This window comes from Falco punctatus (genome assembly GCF_963210335.1).
Source record: "Falco punctatus genome assembly, chromosome: 4".
Taxonomy (NCBI): domain Eukaryota; kingdom Metazoa; phylum Chordata; class Aves; order Falconiformes; family Falconidae; genus Falco; species Falco punctatus.
This window is the reverse complement of record NC_137583.1, coordinates 29,635,211-29,656,377: the sequence shown is the minus strand read 5'-3', so window position 1 is coordinate 29,656,377 and position 21,167 is coordinate 29,635,211. Positions and strand designations below refer to the sequence as shown.

Sequence of the window (21,167 nt, the reverse complement as noted above, 5' to 3'; positions counted from 1 at the left end):
GTTTTATTTTAGGCCTTTTTTGTTTTAATTTAGGCATAAATTAAACAGGCCAGCTTAGTTGCCAGGCTCTGACTAAAGAAATAGGACCCCTGTGACAACCTCAGCCTGAAAACACTGTCTACTGACTTTCTGATTTAGTTTGTACCTGTTCCTCTGTGTTTTACCTCCTTTAGCTTCCCACTGGTGAAGGTTGGAGAGAGCACAGTGCGAATCCTTTTCCACTGTTCGTCTTCGGCTAATGAGATAGCGTTGCTCAGCACCCCTACTAGTTCCATACGCTAGAGGGGAAAAAGGCAAGGTGTTAACCCCAGGAAAGACAGGGGCTTCATTGCAAGGATGGGGATGTAGCGTGCAAGTCCCTGCCCAGGCTGTTTCAGGGGCATTACTATTGGCAGCTGCAAACAGCCTTTCCTGAGCCACACATACATAAATAATCCCCTTTCCAGCAGTAGACCAGCTGTGAGATGCCATTTCCATATCCAGAACAAGTAACCCAGCAAGCCCAACATATACATTTGGGTGCCCACCCCTAGCTGTGCCACCCAGAGCCTGCATCCCAGCTGGTGGTACATGTGCTAGCTGGACCTTTATGGGTTCCTGTGTGCTCACACATTCAAATTCATCCATTCATATATATATGTATAGGTGTAAGAGCAGAATTTGTCTGATGTGCAGGCAAACCGCTTGCTCTGCCAGCCTGGGTATGCGGTCCCCAGCCTGTAAGGCAGGGGAACAGTGACATGCAGTGGCCATTTACAGTAGTCCCTATAGCACAGTCACTCGTCCCCTGTGGGAGCCCTGCTATGTGCTTGTCTTCTCCTGTTCTTTGTTTTCTGGACTCTGTGGTACACCACGATGCTTCTGCTCTTACCCTGCGGTTGGTAAAGGTGGAGTAACACTCTTTAACCAGCACAGATTTAATGATCTGGGGGTCCACAACAGCCATCACAGGTTGCCTGCCATCGTAAATCCTGGTGGGGGAAGAGAAGACAGATAAACAACCCCAGATAGTTGATGTACAAGACTTGGCTGCTGCCCATGAAACAAAATGTGTTACACAAATGCCTCCCCCACACCAGCCTTGATGTTCTGCAGATGCCAAAGTACAGAAATGTAGAGATGGAAAAGGACTCCTAGGCCTTCTCCCATCTGGTTTTGTGAATGATAATGGGGGCTAAACACCTTCTAAATTCATTGGGAAATGAGCAGGACTCAGTCCCTCAAAGGACCAGATACTAAATGAAGCAAGCGTCTTCCCTTTCTCCCCTGACTCTCCGTGTTTTTCCAGGCACTTAAACACATTACAGTATTAGAAGGAAACTTGTTCGACCCCTTTCAGGCTCTTGAATTGGGTGCCTGGAGACCTGGGCTAACAGCATGGAAATTTCCTTGGAGATGTAATTCAATCCTTGTTTTTGTCTTTTTAATCTGCCAGTTCTGAATGCTTTCATGGAACAGATGTAGATTAAGCGGATTTGTGCACTTCCCCATTTATGCAAAGATATCTTTTCCAGACTCCATTTTTAAAGTTGCTACAGGGACCAATGGATGCAGTATAGAGCGTATGCAAGTTTGTAAGCCAGGTTACAACAAGTAGAGATAAAAGCCATGGGAGATGTCCAGAGCAGAGCAAAGATAACTGCACTAGCTCCCACCACCGCAGGCACGGATCAGCAGCACGAGGAAGTTGGCAGGCTTTGGATCTGCTTCTTTGCTCTGCCTTGGGAGTCACTCACATGTTTCTGCTGTTGACAAACTAGAAGAACCCAACCTCCCAGTTCCAGATTTTCCCCTAAGTAGATAGTTTAGCTGCTGATTTTGTTAGGAGCAGGTGAAGGCCTTTGGTTATCAGCTCTAAAACAGCTTTCCTAGTGTAGGTCAAAGCAATTTCCACATAGTGTAACAGCACAGCCCTGCAATCGTCAGGCTTTGATGTAAACTACCATGAGCACCTCGTCATTGCCATGCTTGTGCTAGGACCATCAGGGCAGCAGGTAGAGGAAAAGAAGTTTTCCCAATGGCTTTTTTCTCCCTTTTGTATGGATTCTAGATTTACCTTAAGAAGAGATCAGTGGTTCATACTCACCCCCAGACTTTCCCATATTTCTGGAAACACTCGTTGTCAAACTCCAAGAAACCCTATGGAAAATAATTTAAAAATCATCTCAGAGAGGGTGCAGTGGAGGGGATGATGTTGGATATGGTGGGTTGGGAGGAATATCTGTTCCTGAACTGATGTTCAAATCTGCCTTCTGAGTTCTACTCTCCAAAAGCATCGTGAAGGACAGCAGAAATGTCCATCGTGCTTGTGAATGAGCTGGGCACTGGCAAAGGGCAGCTGTGAATCAACCACCCACGAGTGCTTGTTTGGGGATGCTGTAAAGGCGAGGTGTGTGTTACTGATCCCTTATCCCACGTTGGCCTCTGCACAACTTGTGCATTAGTGGAGCTTGGCATTTGGAGATAACTTATCATGGCCATGTTATCATACGGCTGTATGAGCAAAAGCAAATATTTCTGGAGCCAGGAAGGCTTCAGTCACTTACTTTGCGATATTCCAGGCACGTCCCAAAGAAAGGCAGAGGTCTTGGCCCAGGAATACCCAACTTCTTGAAGACACCAAACGGCCAGGTTCCATATCTGTGGGACAGAAAAACGAGTGCTCCACCAGCATGGCATCGGGGCTGCAAGCTCTCCTAAACCTGGAGACTGCAGCAACGTCCCTTTGGAGACAAGGTAGAGGAGTAAAAAAGGGGGCCCGAAAGAAAATTCCCTTTATAAGCTACTTAATAAGCATGGCAAGGCTTACTGCTGCCATGCAGAGCTTCAGAGAGATCACTCTGATGTGAAAGCAGCCATCTCCTAAAGGCGTAGGTGCTCTGGTGGGAGCGGGACCTTAGTGCCTTCAGCAAAAGTCAAGAGCGGAGCTCATTGCCAACCAAAGGAGAGGTAGAAAAGGGAGCTGGAAGAAGGAACGCCAAGCTTATGTGTTGTTATTGAAAAGAAATCAAAGCAATGCCAGAAGTGTTGTCCCAAACAAGGTTTTTGTCAAGCTGCACTTTAATTTCATTTATTGTTTTCCCTCCCCTTAGCCTGGCATTAGTTCCATGGTGCATCAGGAATTCTTGTCATGATGGTTTTCTCTTTAGATTTTATTGACAGCTTTGCAGATTTCTTTCCTCTGAAGCACCCTTTCTGGCAGCTGTAAAGTTATTACTTCTACCTCGGGGCCTTCTGTTTCTCAACAAGGGCCTGGGCTGCAGCCCTTTGAAGCTTGTCTTTGGCTGTGTTGAAAGAGCTCCTCAAAATATTTGTTTTTAGCTAGTAGCTACAGCTTCCCAAGTGAGTGGTTCATTGCAGAAGGGATGTAAAACTGCAAAGGTTTGGCAAAGGGATGTTATCAGAGACCCGCTTGGGGCCACACAGCAGCAGCCACTCAGCCAGCATCTTGAGGATGCTTTCCTGAAGAGTCTAGGCCGAGACTTAGGGGGATTTTCCTCACAATTAATAATATTTTCTAAATCTGGGGGACCCCAGATGAGATAAGTCCTCCCAGCACAGGTCCTGCCAGAGCACAAAAGCAGACCTCTTATGTTCCAAACGGAGCAGGCAAAAAACAGGAAACGGGGTGTTAGCAGGTGCAGAAATGTTTCACAGAGCTCAATTTGTCAATGTCTAACCTCTTCTGTCAAAGGTTAACTCAGTACTAGGTATAAAACGTTGGTGGATTCTCATTTCTAATGTTTATGGGCAGCCAGAGCTGTGGGAGGGTCAGGAAATGCCAGGCTGGGCTGGTTACAAAGCCCAGAAAGGCTATAAGAACATAGGCTAGGTTTAATCCATTTGAAACATGGCCAGGAAAATGTAGTCTAATGCTCTTATGACTCAAATGTGACATGGTTTTCTGCTGGCTTAGAAGGGCCATTCAGAGTAAAGAGAGAAATAATCAGTACTGCTTCTTACCATGGATGTGAACCAGAAATGCCTGATACTCCTTCATGTGTGAAGTAGGACAGCATTGCCCCAGATGGACAAGAAGCCTCTGAACAACTTCCCTGTGCTAATGGGCAGTGAAAATTCTATTTTTAGCTCAGATACCAGAACACAAAGATCTGAGCTCTGTCCCTGTCGCAACAGCAAAATTGCAAGTAGCTGCAGAAGGTGGGAGTCTGGTAACCAGCAATCTCAGATAGCCACAGAGTTATTGAACGATGAGGGTATGGGTCAATAATGAGGGTGGGGGGGTTAGGGGTGTTTTGGGTTTTTTGGGGGGTTTTTGGTTTGGTTTGGGGTTTTTGTTTGTTTGTTTGTTTGTTTTTGGGAGTCTGTCCCAAACAGGCTTTTGAGTGATCCAAATCCCAAGGAAGGGTTTGAAAAACAGGGCTAAAAGTTTCAGAGCTTACTGAACTGCTGTGGTCGGAGCATTGCCAGGGCAGACAAATGCGTTGTGCTTGTGTGCACCGCATTAATCGTTAAGGTTTATGGTTTGTCAGTCCAGCCTTGTTGGCAGGGGCTGCCAGCAGAGACGCTGTGTGTCCCAGCAGAAGGGGGGTTTCAGCCAGCCCTGCTACGCTGCAGCACTGAACAGCATCAGCAAAACAGACGAAAACATTTTCTAAGAACTTATCCTATGAGTCCTCTTTTTCTTCTGCCTTTCTGCTGCTCTCCACCTTTGCTAGTCATGCATAGGGTCAGCTGCTCCACAGGGCAGGCTCAGTCAGGGAGGCACAGCCTCCCTTAGGCTGTATTTCTGTGGGAAATAACCTAACGGATCACAATCTTCACTGAGCCAGCACCCTTCTGGCAACAAATGCCTGCCACTATTATTATTCAATTATCGCTTTGATGCTCAGCAGCAAGATCCTAACAGTGCAGGGGAGTACTCCAATCCCCAGTGTGAGACCATGTGTCTATATGGTCTTTAGACTCTTCTGCTACTTCCCAGATCCTTGTTAGAGGCTGGAAATCTAGAAATCACACCTACATGTTTGCTCTTCAGCAGACTAGTTGCATGAAAACAAACAACGGCAAGAACAGGGAAATGGCATGAGCGAAGAACCAATAAAGAATGTTTTACTCACGCTACCAGGAGGGCTATGAAAATAAGCAAAAGGGCGCACGTCTCCACCGAGAAGGAGGGAAGGAGGTTCATCCTGGTTCTTCTCTGGCTGGCTTCGAGTTCTGTCTTGGTGCGTTTGTCACAGGGCTGTGGCAAATAGGAGTGTTTCACAATGTGCAAATCTTTTGTGTCCAGTCATACAATTTCAAGGCCCTCCTCCTGGCATGAGGGAGGAGCAGTGGAAGGCAAAGGTATCAAAATATGCTAATCTGGAAAACATGATTCCTGTGATAGATCAATGCCTGGCTACACTGTTGAAGGTTCAAATTATTTCATGCATCTGTTGCCAGGCACTTGAACTAGTCTCACTGTTGTAATAGTACTAACTGATTTCTCACTGAGTAATGCTCCTGGGCTCCTACACCAAAATAAATAAAACCAAGTTACCATGAAAAGGCAAATCCCAAAGCAGGTGTCAGAGCTGATTTACAAAAGGGAAAGAGAAGTGAAAAGGTTATTCATATATTGTATGACAAGATCTTTTCTGGCAGCTGAATTAACTTTGGCAGAATTGAAGATTTTGTTTAAAATATCTTTCTTTCTGTGTCGTGAAGAGCAAGTGCTGCCTGCTTCTGTCTGTGGTGGGTCAGGAGCAGCTTCTAACAAAGGCAGGAATTTGCCCCCTGTGAAGGCTTTAGAAGGCCACCTTGTTTGCTGGCTTGAGGCTAGGCATTTTGTAAGAAAAATAGTGTTGTTCCACAAGTGTAAGCAGCTAAAGTACCACCACTTCCAAACCACCAGCTCATGGCTCATGAATAAGAATCCCACCCTTCTGCAGCAGCTAGCAAAAATACACTAGCGAAGGGAAAACACAAATTTCATAATGGTTTTCCTGTAAGGATGGTGTGGAAAAGCACTTGCATCCTAGGGGTCTGAACCTGCTAAAAGCTGATTATGATGGTGGAGAAAATTGGGCTAATTGGAAGGTGTTTTTTCGTGGTCATAATGTTAGGGCAAGAGCCTAGATGTTTTGCATGGATGTGTACTTATTGCATCTTTAGGGCTTCATTCAGAACTCTAAAATGAGCCATCCTTCCTGTTGGCAGAACTATTGTCTTCAAAAGCCAGTTTACTGACTGCGCTGGGTGCAAACAACTGGGTGTTGTAAATACTGGGCCCAGCAAATGCCTCGTGTTTCTGCGGATGTTGCGGTGATTGATGCTGGGTTGACTGAAAAGTGCATCTCAGTTCATGTGGTGATACGAGAGACATTCTGAGAGTCATCATCTGAGTTATCTCGGCAGTGTTTGTATCTCATTTCACCTTTGCCTGGCCTTTGCTCTGACCTTCAGAGACAACTCAGTTGCAGATAATTTTGTAATAAACACAGTTTAGTTTACTTTTACATGAACAGGCAAGTTCATGACATAGTTATACAAGCCTGTGTCAGGTCCCACCTTGCTTGATTCAGAGATGTTGAAAGAGCATGTGATTAAATAGGTGCTTTCCCATCCAGGAGCTTGTCACAGCAGCGATTGTTGTTCCAGGGTCCCCCTTTCCGCATTTTGACATCGTCTTGAAATCTGAATTTACTGGGCACCAAATGTTGCCAAATCACCGTGTTGGGAAACAGGTTAATGAAGTTTATTCATGAAACAGAATTGCTCTAGGAGTCTCCATCCTCAGTAAAAATAAACTTCAATCCTTGTCCTGTTTGAGTCGTGTTTAAGATTAAGAACAGTCTCTGGAAAAACTTGTAAAAAAACAGATAGGTGCAAAGTCTTGCTGCTGGTTTTGCGTTGCAGTCTTACGATCTCTGCTAAATGGACTGCGCCTATTGACTTAGAACAAACAAATAAAATCCACCACCCCCTTGAGAAAGCTGATAGAGAAACAAACAAACAAACCCTCACGTGATTAATCCATGCCAGGGGAAAGTCAATGACGCAGGAGCAAATGACAGATTTTCACATGACATGTAAGCCCAGCTCAGAGCTGGGTTTATGACTAACTTGTTCTATATTAAAACTGGAAACCTCCAGCTCTAGGCTGTGGTGCCTCCAAAGCTGTGAGGGGGTATGGCAAGCCAGCCGGGAGGTCATATTTGAGCGGTGGCTTGGACACCTGCAGAGGGAAGCCTGGGGAAGACTTCTCCTCCTGCCTTCCATCTCTGGGAGGGAGGAGGAACATCAGCTGTTCAGAATCACCTTCAGCCAAGGCTGAGCCCCATCTCAGAGTAAAGGTGGGAAGGAGGAGAAGCACATGGCCAAGCCCCAGCCTACCCTCTCCCTTCCCAGCTGAGGTCTCTGCTCACCTGGATACAGCTGTACCGAGCACAATTATCCCTTCACCCTATCCAAGTCCTTTAGATGCATTTTATTCCTTACCACCATGGGCTTTTAGGTCCATCCCATGCTTCTCCTGGACATGTTGAAGCACACTGTATCCCATCAGGGGTTTGGGTAAGCCCACCACCCCAGGCAGCTGGAGCAGGGGCACACTGCTCAGGGGCGTGAGAAGGTCCAAGCCCCAGTGGAGATGCAGTTACACCTGTGGGAGCACCCCGCTAGTGACAAAGCTGGTCCCATTCATGGGTGACAGTGTCACACACGATGTGCAGTGCACAGTGGACGTGCAGTGGTCACCCTCGTCATTTAGGCTGCTGCGCCGTACGGTAACTCCCGTGTTGCCATTGTGCTGCCAGGACAGCCACATGCTGGGGGTGAGAGGTTTAAAAAGCCAAAGTTTGCAGCAAATTCAACAGAGAACTGAGCTGCTTTTCTATTTCTAATGCCCCTAAGCAGCTCAGATTAATGGATTAATGGTTTTCAGGAAAGCAAAAGAACACCACATTGTTACTTGCAGTGTAATGAAGGGAGTGCTCCTAATCCAGGTTGTGAACAAGGTGTGATAAGCAGGAGGGATTTCTTGTATAATAATGACAGGGGGCTGGGCAGAAAAATGGAAGAACATGTATTTCTTCCACAAGCTGTGAAATCAAATGATGTAGACTAAGAAAAACACTGTGGAATAGCAATTATGACTGGGGCACAGGTGTGGAGATGAAAGAGCAGTTCAGAAGAGAAAGAGCTATTGGGAAAAAAAAAAATCCACAGTGGGTAGCGTTCTGTGTTCATGATGAAAAGGACTGCACAGGAATAAGGAGGGCCAGGCTGGATAAGCCTGAATCTTTAGGTCTAACTCACTTTTGAATATGACCATAAAAGAGGTTCTCCTGAGATACTTTGGGGAATGTGTTTTAGATTCCCAGGGCTGGACCAGTTGTGGTAGAGACTCTGCAGTGCTACTTGGGATATAAGTATTGCTGGGGAGTTGTATCATTATGGAGTACTTTAAACTCTCTAGATACAGGTCGTAAAAAATGCTACTAATCGTGCAGAGCTCAGATAGTCTCTGTACAAGAGATGGAAGATTTCTGCACTGGAGAAACACCAAACTGGCAAGCAGTGGAAGTGGTTTAGCTTCGGTGGTGTTAAGTAATTTAAAATACTCCAGAAGAACAGTTAAAAGTAAAATTACTTTGGGCTGAACACAACACATTCATTTAGTTTAATGTAAGTGGAAGTATAAAACAAAATAAGCTTATAACTAAGGCTCCCTTTTTCAAGAGCACAAATTAATGAAATAAACCATTGGAAGATCTCAGGGCCTTCTATGTAGACCATGTCTACCTCTTTTTTTAAGTCAGCAGTGCTAGGATTATCAGCCGGTTGTATGCCAAGGGATTTGCAGGAACAGACTTTACACTCAACTGCCTGTACGGCCACATTAAAAAGGATGCTCAGAATAAACCAACCAGGTAGGAGGTGGGGAAAAAACCAACAAACAATTATTCTGTAGTTTGAGGTATACTATTATATGTTCTGGCCATAAAATCTGGGAGGGGAGCTCACTTCTGTGCCTGACTTGGAGCAGCTCAGTGCTTGAACATACTGGCTCACTGGGGTCCAATTAGGCAGGGTCCAACATATTGGTGGCACTTCTTGCGCCCTTGGAGATGTGCCCCCAAAACCCTTTGTTTGTTTAGTCTAGCTCAATGATAGCTAAGCTGGAAGGAGGTTGCTATGAGATAAATGCCAGGTAGAAGAGCTATTTAATCAAATGTTGATGTTGGCACAGAGACAAATGGGTATAACCCAGCCACGAATGAATGTTACGCTGGAAATGAGCACAGTCCTGGCCTGGAATGCTCAAGAGTCTTCCCATCACAGGGTTAAAAAAAAGAAAAAATGCTCAGATAATGTAAAATGGGGCTAGATAAGATAGCTGCTGGTGGGAGGAGGGAGCAATACATTAAATTTATCAATGCTCTTCCGCCAGAGCTGTGTGAGGAGTTCGTTTTCCACATAGGCAGAAGATGTGGGGAGGCAACTGTTTATTTTCCCTGATACACAGTACTTTAGTTACCCACAAGAATATGCTTCATAATGAAGGCTACATTTTGCTGTCAGTGGTTAAAATATTGATACACTACTGCTGGATAAAAAACCAATGTATGTGCAGGGGTCTCTAATGGTGCTTTATGTAGTTCTGTGTGCAGATGACTGATACCCTCCTGCACACAGATTTCTTTGGGATTTAAAAAGCTCACAAAAAAACTCAACAAAAAAGTAATTAATTCCCCTGGATGTTTTGTTCCATATACTGAGCTTTGGAACTAAGCAGAAACTAGGACATTTTTCTGATGTTTTTCCAGTTAAAGTAATATCCCTGATACATACCGATCTTCCTCCGTAATCTTTACAATGTATCATTATATTCCTTTTCATTCTAAGAAATGACAGCTACCAAAGCTATATGTTATCTGGATAGCTGATTAATTCTGAGCACTGCATTATTTTGTGCAGTCCCATACAAATGTCTGTTTGAGGCTCCCCTACTTTAACCTTATAAAATGAGTTAAGAAAACATGAAGTATCCTGCTAGCTCCACACGTGACTTCTTACCTGCGATGCAATGAAAGACAAGGTTTTTGTAGTAGCAAACAAGCTGGATAAATGCAAACTAGACGAGATGTGTTTCCAATACAGGGTGTAAGATCATGTTCTTCCCCAGATATTTTAGGAAGGATATCTTGATGAGGCAGCTGCATGTGAGGGCTGCTTTGTTACACCATAGTTTTGGCAAAGTCATTCCAAGAAGTGTCTGCGCACGTCATTGCCGGAGCAGACTTCTGCATTGGTATGTCACAGCCCGGTGAAGTCAGCACACTTGACTCATTCCGAGCGATGAATCTTTTAAAGGGTGACAAATCAAATTGTTCATCCAGAGTATAAGGATTTTGTTATGCAAAGCACTGCATGAGATTGTGCCTAAAGCGGGAATAACGTAATGTCTTCAGTCAGTCCCTGCCACCGTGGCAGCTTTCCGCAGGGTGACCTGCTGACTGTATCTCAGCAGGTTCAGCTCCACCGTGGCTGTAGTTACACGAGTTAGTGAGGGCCATGAGACTCCAGTATTTGTAATAAAAGAAACCAGGATCCTTTCTCAGTGTGCTTTTAGACCATAGATCACTTGCCTCTCTACCATCTGACCAGGGAGGGGTCTGCTTTCTTCATTGCTCTTTGGTGGACTGGGATAGATGAGGCAGCTTCTCACAATGAAGATGTGCAAAAGCAGTCGATGTGAGGGCTGTCACATCATGGAGCTTCTTGGAAAGGGCTGAAGATGGTTGAGGTTTAATGCATTTCACCTAAATAAGAGTGTTTTCCAAATTGCTGCTCACTCATCCCCACTCCCTCTGGTCAGACAGCTGATCTACTCCCAGGTACCTGTAATGCTAGAAAAGGATTGTATCAAGTTTATTTTCATATCACATGTCAGTGCATCCTGCTATATCCTTTTTTTCTTCTGTTTTGCAAATAGCATTTCCTCAGGGTCTAAAGTTTCAGCTTTAAGTCAGGTCTCTATTTTGTTAAAAGTAAATGGGATTATTTTAAGAACCAGTCCCTAAAATTATCTTACATGAGCAAAATACATGGGCATTTAGGTCATCTCAGCAATACAGGCTGTTGTTTGAATCAGTCTGTGATAAGTCCTTTTTAGTATGCATTTGTGTTAAGATAGTTATGCTGGGGAAAAAAAAAAAAAAAAAGAGAGAGAGAGAGAGAACAACTTTTGCCATCTTTGTTGCAGACCGGAGATGAGTCTGAGAGGTCAAATGAGTTTTAAGTACACAGTAGCAAGGCTCTGGGTCACTGAGTCCCTGGAACTGGCTTATCTGAACTCAGGAGTTCATGCAAGTCCTTTGGGACGTCACAAGTTGTGATCTCACTCCTCACTCAGGTCTGCATGTGAAAACATTTCCCTCTGCCCGATTTGTCCATGCAGTTTGCCTTGTGGAATATTTAACCAGTTACTGGTCTATGCAACAGTGAGCCTGGAAACCACTCACAGAGGTGTGGAAGAGGGTGGCTCCCCCCAGAAAAGTTTCCAGCGGTCCCAAGAAACGAGGCACCGAGTTTCTACAATCCAGGGGACTTTTGTTTGAGCCTTCTGTGCTTTTATGCAGTTCTGTGCCACTCTAGCTTTTGACGTATCCACACCAGCTCGCCCTCACTGGCAGGAGGCACCTTGGCAGAAATGCTTGGCTGGGCCGACGAGGGCATCCCCAGCCCCGAAGCCCCATATCTTTCAGGTGCTTTGAGAAGCGGAGGGCTTATCTCCACAGCAAGGACGTTTGCACTGCCCCCAGCTCTGTAGGCTGTTCCTGATGCTCTTTTAATTTCGAGAGAGGTGTATTTTGGAAAACAGCTCGGTGTGCTCTCACCAGAGAGCTCTGGCTGTGGTTCTGCAGTGGCTGGTACCGATGCCTCAGAGGTGAATTCAGGTGCAAATCTGACAAGACGCATATAAATGGCAAGGACAGAAATAGTAGCTTTAAAACACAATTATTCCCTTAGGTTGACGCTTCTGCCCAGCAGCACAGCAGGTTCTCAAGGAAAAAGCAGCAACACAGGAAGCGGATTCAAAACCTTTTTCTGAAGTTTCATGGCCTCATCCTGTGATCCTTGGACACCTGAGAAATCCTTACCTCTGTGATCTGAGTGTCTGAGTGCGGAGTGAGAAACAGACCCCGATTAAGAGATACTGATCATTACAAACCGTCTGGCCGGCAGCCCTCATCCACTTCTGTGCTGATTTATGCATTTCAAGAATTGCAGAAACAGCGTGAGGTTCAGCAGCTCTCAGAGCTGATGCCGAACCTCCTGCCATTTCATCCCTTCACCATGATGGTGCCTGGTGGCCACTGTGCCATTAATTTTCGATGTTAACTGAGGGAAGAGCCCTTTCGAGCCCCACCATACGCTTTCCTCTCTCTCGTTCCAGCACCAACAGCAATTCCCACTCTTCCCTATAACCTTCAGCTTCCCCAAGCCTATATGTATGACAAAGACAGACCTTTAAAATGTTGGACAGAGACCCAAATTGAAGGGCACTGTGATAAATTCTGGCAGCAGTTTGACATGATGGGAAATTCATTCCTCCCACATAAATTATTTTCTGCACTTTTCAGGCTTTAGCCTTTTACTGTGCATTTTCAGCAATAAACAGTGAAATATGACATTATTTACTTGTGAAGCACTAATAATGCGTACACGCCATAAAACCTGATGATGCTCTGGAGAGCTTGCAGTCACCAGCATGAACACAGGGAAGACAGAACATGCCGGAGACCCCGAGCGGGGACGGTTGCGCATGCCTCGGCTGCTTCCCTGCTTTATGCCTCCCTGAAGCATCACTTACGCCAGGCAGCACAATTTATTCCCTGCTGACTTAGCTCCCCAAACACATGGGATGCCCTCTCCTTTAGGGTTCATCTCTTCTGATTTTATAAACATCCCTGAGCTACTCTATTGCTACCTGACCCAGCTTGTTTAGTGACATCCCCGGTGGAGCCAAGCTCAGCAAGGGCTGTGAGATGGGCTAAAACCTGAGCCTTGCTAAACCCTGCCGCCGGGGCTTTGGTGCTCGAGTACAGTTAACTTGGCATGGCTGGCTGCAGGGGGGAAGTGTCAGGAGTGATTTTCGGCATGTGTGTGTGGGTAATGCCATAATGAATTCCGGATACTTTAACTTTTCTGCAATTTTTTTTTTTTGAGGCCTTTCATGTTGATGTGGCTTGATTTTATGTTACTCCGCTTTGGGTTAGTTTAGCCTTGCTCTGCGTGTTCAGACATAGCTGTGCCCACACCATGTCCTCATACCTACACCGTGTCCTTGGCACTTCTGTCCTTGGCTCTGTGGGTTGGGAGCTGGCTGGATCTGCAGCAGTAGCTGCCCCCTGGATAAGAGGTTCATGGGATGCATTTGTGGCATCCCAGTGGGACAGTTTCTTTTGTTACACCAAGCCAGGGAAGTTTCAGATGAAACAAAAGGTGAAGCCTGGGATGCTCCTGGGTGCTAGCAAGGCTCTGAACCCGGAGAGATTCCTGCAGGAACCCTGGTAAGGGCTTGGGTTAACTGTGCACGGTTGCTAGCTCATGCTTTGTCATCCCTTTGGGCTTTGGCAGCGTGAGGAGCATGGTTTGCTTATCGAACCCTCAAAACGCCCGAGAGACGAGAGCTGGCAGCGCAGCCAGCCTGTCTGCGAGCGGGGAGGAGGAACCTGGCCTCCTCCAAAGAAAATGCGAAGCAGCTTTGGCCATATCTATTATCATTATTGGAGCTGTCAGCTGAGATTCAATACAGAGCTTTAGATAGATGTATCGAGGCCAGCTTCCACGCTGACTTACCACAGCAGCGAAGGAGCCAGCTCCTGTCTCATTTGTGCTCATTTAATCCCATTGATTTCACCAGAGCTAAGGGTGAGGAGGAAAGCAGCAGCAGGCTCTGCAGATTGCAGCTCAGGGCACCAGCTTGGCTCGACCACCTTGTCCTTCTTCCACCATCGCCAGGAGACGGCGGGGGGATTTGGGGCCCCAGTGTCTTGTGCAAATGCCAGGACCAACGTGGAAGGACAAGCTCTTCCAGAATAAAAGATTTTGCCTAAAATCAGGTCACTGGGAAGCTGGACTGTAACCCTCTCATTTTCTGATTTCTATTATTCTCCCTCTGCAGTACGCTCTTGTAGCCTAAGTGTTTTGCTCCATCTTAAGGTTGTTCCGAGAAAGAGAGAATGTTCGCTACTTCAGCAGAAGTTAAGCCAGTATTCCTGTTTTCCAACCCATTCCACAGAGCTGTGCAGTGATCGGTCTCAAAGAAGCAGGGCCATGTCAATTCTTGTCTGTTATAAAAACATTGTGTAAGAAGTTAGATCCCTCTGGGGTACTGATTTACTTCCAGTACCTATACATTTCTGTAGAAAATGAGAATACTCAGAAGTGGCAGTCAGTCTGTTCTAGGAATACAGGCTAGAATTTGCTGTCCAGATTAATTAAAGGCCTGGAAATGTTGCGAATGTGATTACCTTTTCTTATCTTGTTCCAAAGTCCATGCAATAACTACAGTGTTTCAAAGTTATACGTGTTTTTTAAAAAATCAATAGCAGTGGAGTTCTCATTATCACCAACCTACAAATAAAGTTGTATGAGAAGCACAGAAGGGAAAACATTGGTGTGCAAACAGGCTTCACCTTTATGTTTGCAAGTGGATTTTCCTTGTAAGAAAAACTATTGAAAATCTCAAAAATTACTAATGCAAAACAAAATAAGAAACCCCTCTAACCTACCTTCCTGTAGGTGAGGCTTTAAAAAGTGTGTACTGATGTATGTCAAGTACCAAGTACTTGAGATGAAACACATGTCGGATTTTGGCTTGGCCATCAAATTCCAGTGTGTGAATTCTTCTGTATCCTTTTGTTCGTGGACAAGGGCAGTTTAATAGCAGGTCCCCACAGAGGACCTGGTAGGACCTCAAGAGATAAAGGGTCCGTTCGTTGGCCCCAAGAGCTGAACACAGATACCTCAAACCTCCCCTTCTCCCAGGGCACGTGGGTCTCCAGTAATTGCTGCTATTCAAATCACAATCCTTAATTGAGAACGTAGTATTTGAGGTGAGAGGAGACTTTATACCTGCAAATACTTTCTCCCATCCATCTCACGGGGAACTCACCACTGCTCCTTTTATGCCCTCCACTGCTGCCACCACCGGCCAGACCTTTGAACAGAGGAAGGCAGCTTTATTTTACCCAAGGGTTGTCATGGGTTAGGGCACCTGTTGGTGGCTCAGCACGAGGTTAGTGGACTGGGCTGGGACTCTCCAGCCACAGAGGCATTCAGGTATCGCTTCTGCCATCGCACCTCTTCCAAAAGCCACCAGCACAGCCTGGCATCTCCGGGACTGTCGCACACTGCCATCTGCAAGCAGCAAGGTCAGCAAAGTTGCTAGCGCCCTTTTAGCCTGCTGTGATAAACAATCACAAAGGTTTTATAACACAACTCAGAACAGGATCTGCCCTTCGTTATCCAGACGAGGTCGAATTTGTGCCAGCATATAACTATGAGTCACGGCAGGTTTCGATTGGGATTTCTGATTCCTGAACAAGGACTGATGAGGCTCCACAGTAGCTCCCATTAATCTTCTTCCCTGTGAGCTCTGCATGGCTGCAGCTGAAGAGGTTTTGTGTTTGTTCTCACTCATTTGCACAAAAGGTGACAGTGCAATGGGTCTGACAGCCAGGACGCAGACGGGAAGGAAGGATCTCGTCTGGGTTTCAGGCCACAGATTTCACAACAGTCCTTTGTCATGCTGAGCAGTGCCTTGCAGAAAGGCAGCTGCAGGGAGGGGTCTTGGTCCATGTTCAGGAGACGTGGTGGTCTGAGACAGCTTCTCCAGGGATGAAGGGAGCTGCTTCTGGCCAGTGGGACAGGCATCCCATCCTGGGAGATTTTCTTAGCATGCTAGCGGTGCAAATGCCTGCCCACCACACTGATACCACTGTCCATCAGCAGCGAAGCCACCTGTGTTTTCCAGCGTAGGATGCTTCCTGCTCAAAGTTGTGTGGTTTAGGTCTCTCCTTGGTATTTCAGGAAGCTTTTAGACCAATTAAATCTTTAATGATAGCCTTTCAGCACTTTGTGCAGTGGCTTCCCTTCTGCATTTTCTGCAGACTCGCTGCGTGCCCAGGTACAAACCGCCTTAAACACACCCAGGACAAGACAAAAATTCATCTCCCTGCTCCCCCGCTCTCCTCCCTGGACCACACTCTGCCAAGGAGAGGAGAAACCAACAGCCCTGGGCTCCCAGTCCCGGGAAGCCAAGGGAATTAGTTTTCTATTGAGCCTTTCACTCTCCAGATATCAAAACACTTTGTGAAGTCGGGGTCTGTAGGGAAGCAGAGCTGCTATTTATGTGATCAATAAAAAGTTTTACATGGAGCCTTGGATGCTCACAAAAGATGAGAAAGAATGTAGCTGAAACAGCTCTTCGCATGAAAACAAGATGTTTATTGGTATTGAAACACCCTGCTAGGCTGAAATCAGATGCCAGGCAATGTGAGCTCAAGCCAGGATGGTTCTAGTTGTGGAGGGGAGAGGAGCAGGCTGGCTTTTTGCATAGGACTAGCTAAAATTTCCCTGTCATTATGTGTAATAATAGAAGGATAAATGCACAGCATGGTGAGACGATTGAGGATGGAGCCAAGGGGGACAGAACCAATAAAATTTTATATATTTTCCTGCATGTGAATTCTTCACACCTTGAACTACTTTTCCTTGATTTTCTTTTTTTTTTTTTCTCTTTTTTTTATTGAGGCAACAGCCAATAAAAGAAACTAATGGGTTAGAAACCACGTAAGCAATCTCCCACTGAGCTTTATTCCCCACAGGCTCATTGCATCAAAGGGAAGGCAGCAAAATAGGGCGACCAAATGCTACGTAAGAAGGAAAATGAGTTGGCTGCTGCCTGCTTTGCCCCACACTCGGGGCAGGTCACGTTGCCTGTGGGGGCTGGTGTACTCCTGGGGACCATGGCAGCTGCCTGGGCTGGGGTGAAGAGGATGTTTTGGGGCTTTACACCAGCCAGCACTGCTAGCACTTTGCTCTGCGTTCCTCCTTCCCCACTCCTTTAAATGCAAATACATCTCTCCCACTGCCCCACTTCTTCCTGTGCCACCTCCACAACCTGAGAAGAAGTTTCTCGCTTGCTGTGTGTCCTCTTTCACTGCGTTCGAATCCCGTTTTCTGGCTGGGAGGTGCAGAGAGACAATATATCCTGTGTATCTCCTGCCTGCCCCTTCATCAGGAAGGGTAATCTCATCCCGCTCCTGGTGGCTTCCTTTCCTCACTCCACCTTACTGACCTCAGCAAAGTCCAATTAGCAAATCTGGGCCTCCTGTACGCAGCAGATATTACTTCCACCTCATTTCAAGTTTACCACTCTGCGGATTTTTGTTGTGCTCTTTCCAGCAAACTTGGTAATTTTGCTCCATAATAATGGGATCAGTATCTCATAATTAGTGCCAACTATAGTGCTGCGTCCTGGGAAATAAGATACAGTGGGCAAATACTGACTGTCCCCACTGCTTCCTGGGAGACACCAAGCCTGACGTTTCAAAGCAGTCTGGAGGGGGCAAGCACTGGTTATTGCACAAATGTGGCCCATGGAATTATGCTACAGAGCCATGCAGTCAGCACAGAGCAATAGCAGCAACACTGTATGCAACTTTACCGGGGCTCTGCAAGTTGGAATAAGGGCTTTATTGTAGGATAAACTCAAGGCTTTTTGTAAAGGCTTGTCCTTCCCCTAAATCCTGCTAATTCCACAGCTGGTGCATCTGCTCAGCAGGGCGGGCAATGCAGCTCAGGGTGTCCTGCACCCGCCACCCCAGGCACCATGTTTCACTTGTGCTTCTCTCTGGAGATCTCCTCTCCAGCCCTGTGCGAGCCACAGCTGTGGATCTGCTCTTAATTCCCTGCGTTACTTAGCCACAAGCAGTGCTGCTGGTAACAAGCTCTGAAAAGATACAGGGAAAGAGCATTAGGAGATAATAAGTCTTATTTACAGCTTGGAGAATCTGCATTCTAGAGTGAGACACCGTACTTAAAAATCATAAGAGACAAAGAGGCACTTTGCAAAAGTGAGTGTTGCCTGGGCAACATCAGCATCTGCATCCCCGCATCTCCTCAGCCCCGTGCTTAGCAAATATCCTCACCATGGCGCCTCCATGCACACTCAGACTTACAGCTTGCTCCCCTTCACTCATGTCTGCATCCACTTCTCCAAGGTGAAAGTACAGGGATTGGCACAAGAAGTCTACATATGCCACTGGCAAGAAATGAATCTTCCTTCAGCCTTCCTGCTCGTCTTGCCTGCTGCGCTCTGCAAAGCCCCAGGTCGGTGCTTGCACAGCGCGGGCTTCACTCCACACAGGTGCCTTCAGATGGAGCCGGGCACAGCTGTGCCCTCTCTGTTTGGTGCTGAACCATAGATCCTGAGTATCTGGCTGTGTCACACCTCGAAGTTACATTTATGGGGTAGTTAGACTGCAGGACAGATGCTTTTTTCCCCCCTCTGGCTCTTTTTTTAACACTCTAAAAGAAAAACACACTCATCTTCCAGCGTTGGGTGTTCTCTTGACAGCAGAACAGTGTGATGGATGTGCCACAGCATCATTTCATCAGAATATCAAGCCATGAGGTTGGCTACTGTCATTCATTCTTGTCATTTGAATCCTCTTGATGTGTAAAATCACATTAAAATCCTGTAAGAGAAAAGTGCTGCACATTTTGTCAGAGGGCTGCGCCGGTTCATCCATCCAGCCCCAGGACAGTGCAGGTGGCAGGGAGCTCTTTGCTGGGCAGTTCATTGAAGGTCAAACAAAAGTCTACCTGATCCTGATCCAGCTCCATTTTCCAAAGGAAAAGAAGGACAACCTCTGGCATATATTGTTTGCAGTTTTCTCCACCCTAATAGTTTAAAAAGTTGAGGGTTTTCCTTTCATCTTGCCACTGGCAAAAGGAACTTGTCTTTCTGATGTCTTTTATTTTTCTCTGATATTTTTTTTTTTTTTAACATCTTGAGCAGTGGGCTGGTGGCCAGATTTCTGAAGGTGTTTAAGCGTCGACAGATGCATCTGGGTACCTGGAGGGATTTTTCAAAAGCATCTTGCTCTAATCATTTATGATATTCTTCATTTCCCATCATGATCTTTTTGGTAGCATCCCTATTCCTGCCAGCATTGCGTCTCCTATTGCAGAACTGAGCTGGATTTTTCTTTTTTTCTTTCTTCTAGTCCCAGAACTCCAGGGAACTGTACAAAGGGAGAACAAAATGGGCAAAATTTGCTGCACATGGTTATATTTGGGTAGATTTTAGTGTCCCTATAAATATCGATGGGACGACGAGAAGGTGCACACTTTCATTTACAGCAGCAGAACTCCAATATGAGCAGACACTTTTCATAGATGTGATCTTGCGCTGAGAAACGTACAGAGAAACCAACCACCTGCTCCCTTTGAAATTCAAAATATTCGTGTTGCAACATCATGGTCAAATTTGCCAGTGGATTTTGAGCACTTGTATGTCATCTTAGAAGCAGAAGTTCATTTACAGAGAACTTCCTTGTTATTTTTGCCCATTGTAAATTCTGGGGGTCACGTTTCTGGTGTTATTAAAATCCAGATTAAAAAAAAAAAAAAAAAAAACTGTGAGATTTACAGGCAGATCTGCAGAAAGTAGCAATCTGAGGTTGGCCTGCTCCACCGGGAGAAGCTGCAGGAGCCACCGCATCCCAGGGTTGTTATTAAAGAGCAAAGGGGCTGCAATTTCCATCCTGCACTGCCATCTATAGCGCAGCACTGCGCACAGCAAACAGCACGGCAAAAATCACAGCAGAAGCCAAAAAGAAAAACGAACTAAGGCTGCAGGCTGTGAGAAGCCTTAGTGCAATGAACTAAATTGGCAATTTAGGGACTGTGTTGTGGTGGAGGGGGTGGGAGTGGAGGAGCTCGGGGTGTGAATTCCACCTGCCTTCCTGTCTGGGCATCCCTAATTTTTGGGGGAGTTTGCAAGACAATTTCATGCCTTCCAAATCAATACAGAAATGGCAAGCTTTCTCCAGGGGACAGCTGAAGATATACTAAATCAGAGGCATGAAACTAAAACCCATTTTGACTCTGATGAGCAAAGGGAATTTCTCTTTATTTTTGATTTTTAAACCAGATGTTGCTTTCATGCTCTGAAACCTCTGAAACAGCTGAATGGATTTTCTTCATACTCCTCACATGCACAAAAATTCACCTTTGGGCTGTGAACAAGCTTAAGAAATTGCCCTGTGATGGAGATTATTTTTTTTCCCCTCCTCTCTTCCTTTTTCTTTTTTTGATTTGGAAAGTTTAAAAGATCCTAAAATAGAAGCTGAGAGTTGGATTAAACATCCCTCTGTTAACTCTTAGCACTGCTCCAAGTCTGCAATTATCATTTCTTAAGGTGCCTGGCTCCCATCCTTCTTACACTTCCAGCTGTCACATTTTTTTATTAAAATATCTGCTACAATAACGCTGAGGACAAGCTCATCTCAGGCAGTCTGAAGAGGGAGTTTTGCTGAGAAAACTATGAGAAAGCCCAGGTTTGGCCCAGTTTCATGTGCCTCCACAACTGACCTGTGAAACTGGGGAAGGAGATGGAGGTCACAGGGGATGGGGAACCCTACACCAGGAGAAACCACCACCCCCATGCTCTCGTGGCCCACCAGCATCCTTTGGCAGGAGGGGCAAGGGGACAGCACGACAGCCTCAGGTGCCTTGGTCTGGGCTATTTGGTATTGAAATATGTATCATGAGAGCTGCGATGCCAACAGAGCAGAAAAGCAGCTTAGCCAGTTCACCACTAGGAATGGTACCTCACATATAAATACCTCTCAGGTAGCTTTCCTGACCTAAATCCAGCTAGAAAGGGACATGAGAAACAAAAGGTATAGTTACATCATATGCATACCGTATGTAGTTACCAAAGAAACCTTGCAATATTGCGGAAATCTGAGGTTTGTTCCCATCCATTCTCTGTTTTTCAAGATCAAGCTCAGGAGCAACTTCAAACAGGAAGGCTGTGTGGGCTGCCTGACCCGAACAACAGCCTCACAGTAATATTCATTAATGGTCTTGGGGAATGCATATCTAGCTTAATGCAGGCCCTTTCTGTATCGTGT

At 45.9% G+C, this 21,167-nt stretch overlaps 1 protein-coding gene across 1 annotated transcript in view; it reads right to left on the bottom strand.

Moving 5' to 3' along the window:
* LOC308061850 (cytochrome P450 3A9-like) overlaps positions 1 to 19,399 on the bottom strand; it is a 41,338-nt gene extending 21,939 nt beyond the window's left edge. The window contains exons 1-5 of the mRNA XM_080382433.1: positions 5,082 to 19,399; positions 2,547 to 2,640; positions 2,087 to 2,139; positions 872 to 971; positions 165 to 278 (exon numbers count right to left, since the gene is read on the bottom strand). Coding sequence (XP_080238559.1) covers positions 165 to 278; positions 872 to 971; positions 2,087 to 2,139; positions 2,547 to 2,640; positions 5,082 to 5,152 — 432 coding nt within the window. The 5' untranslated portion in view covers positions 5,153 to 19,399. The remainder of the gene's footprint in view (positions 1 to 164; positions 279 to 871; positions 972 to 2,086; positions 2,140 to 2,546; positions 2,641 to 5,081) is intronic.
* Positions 19,400 to 21,167: the final 1,768 nt, after the last annotated feature.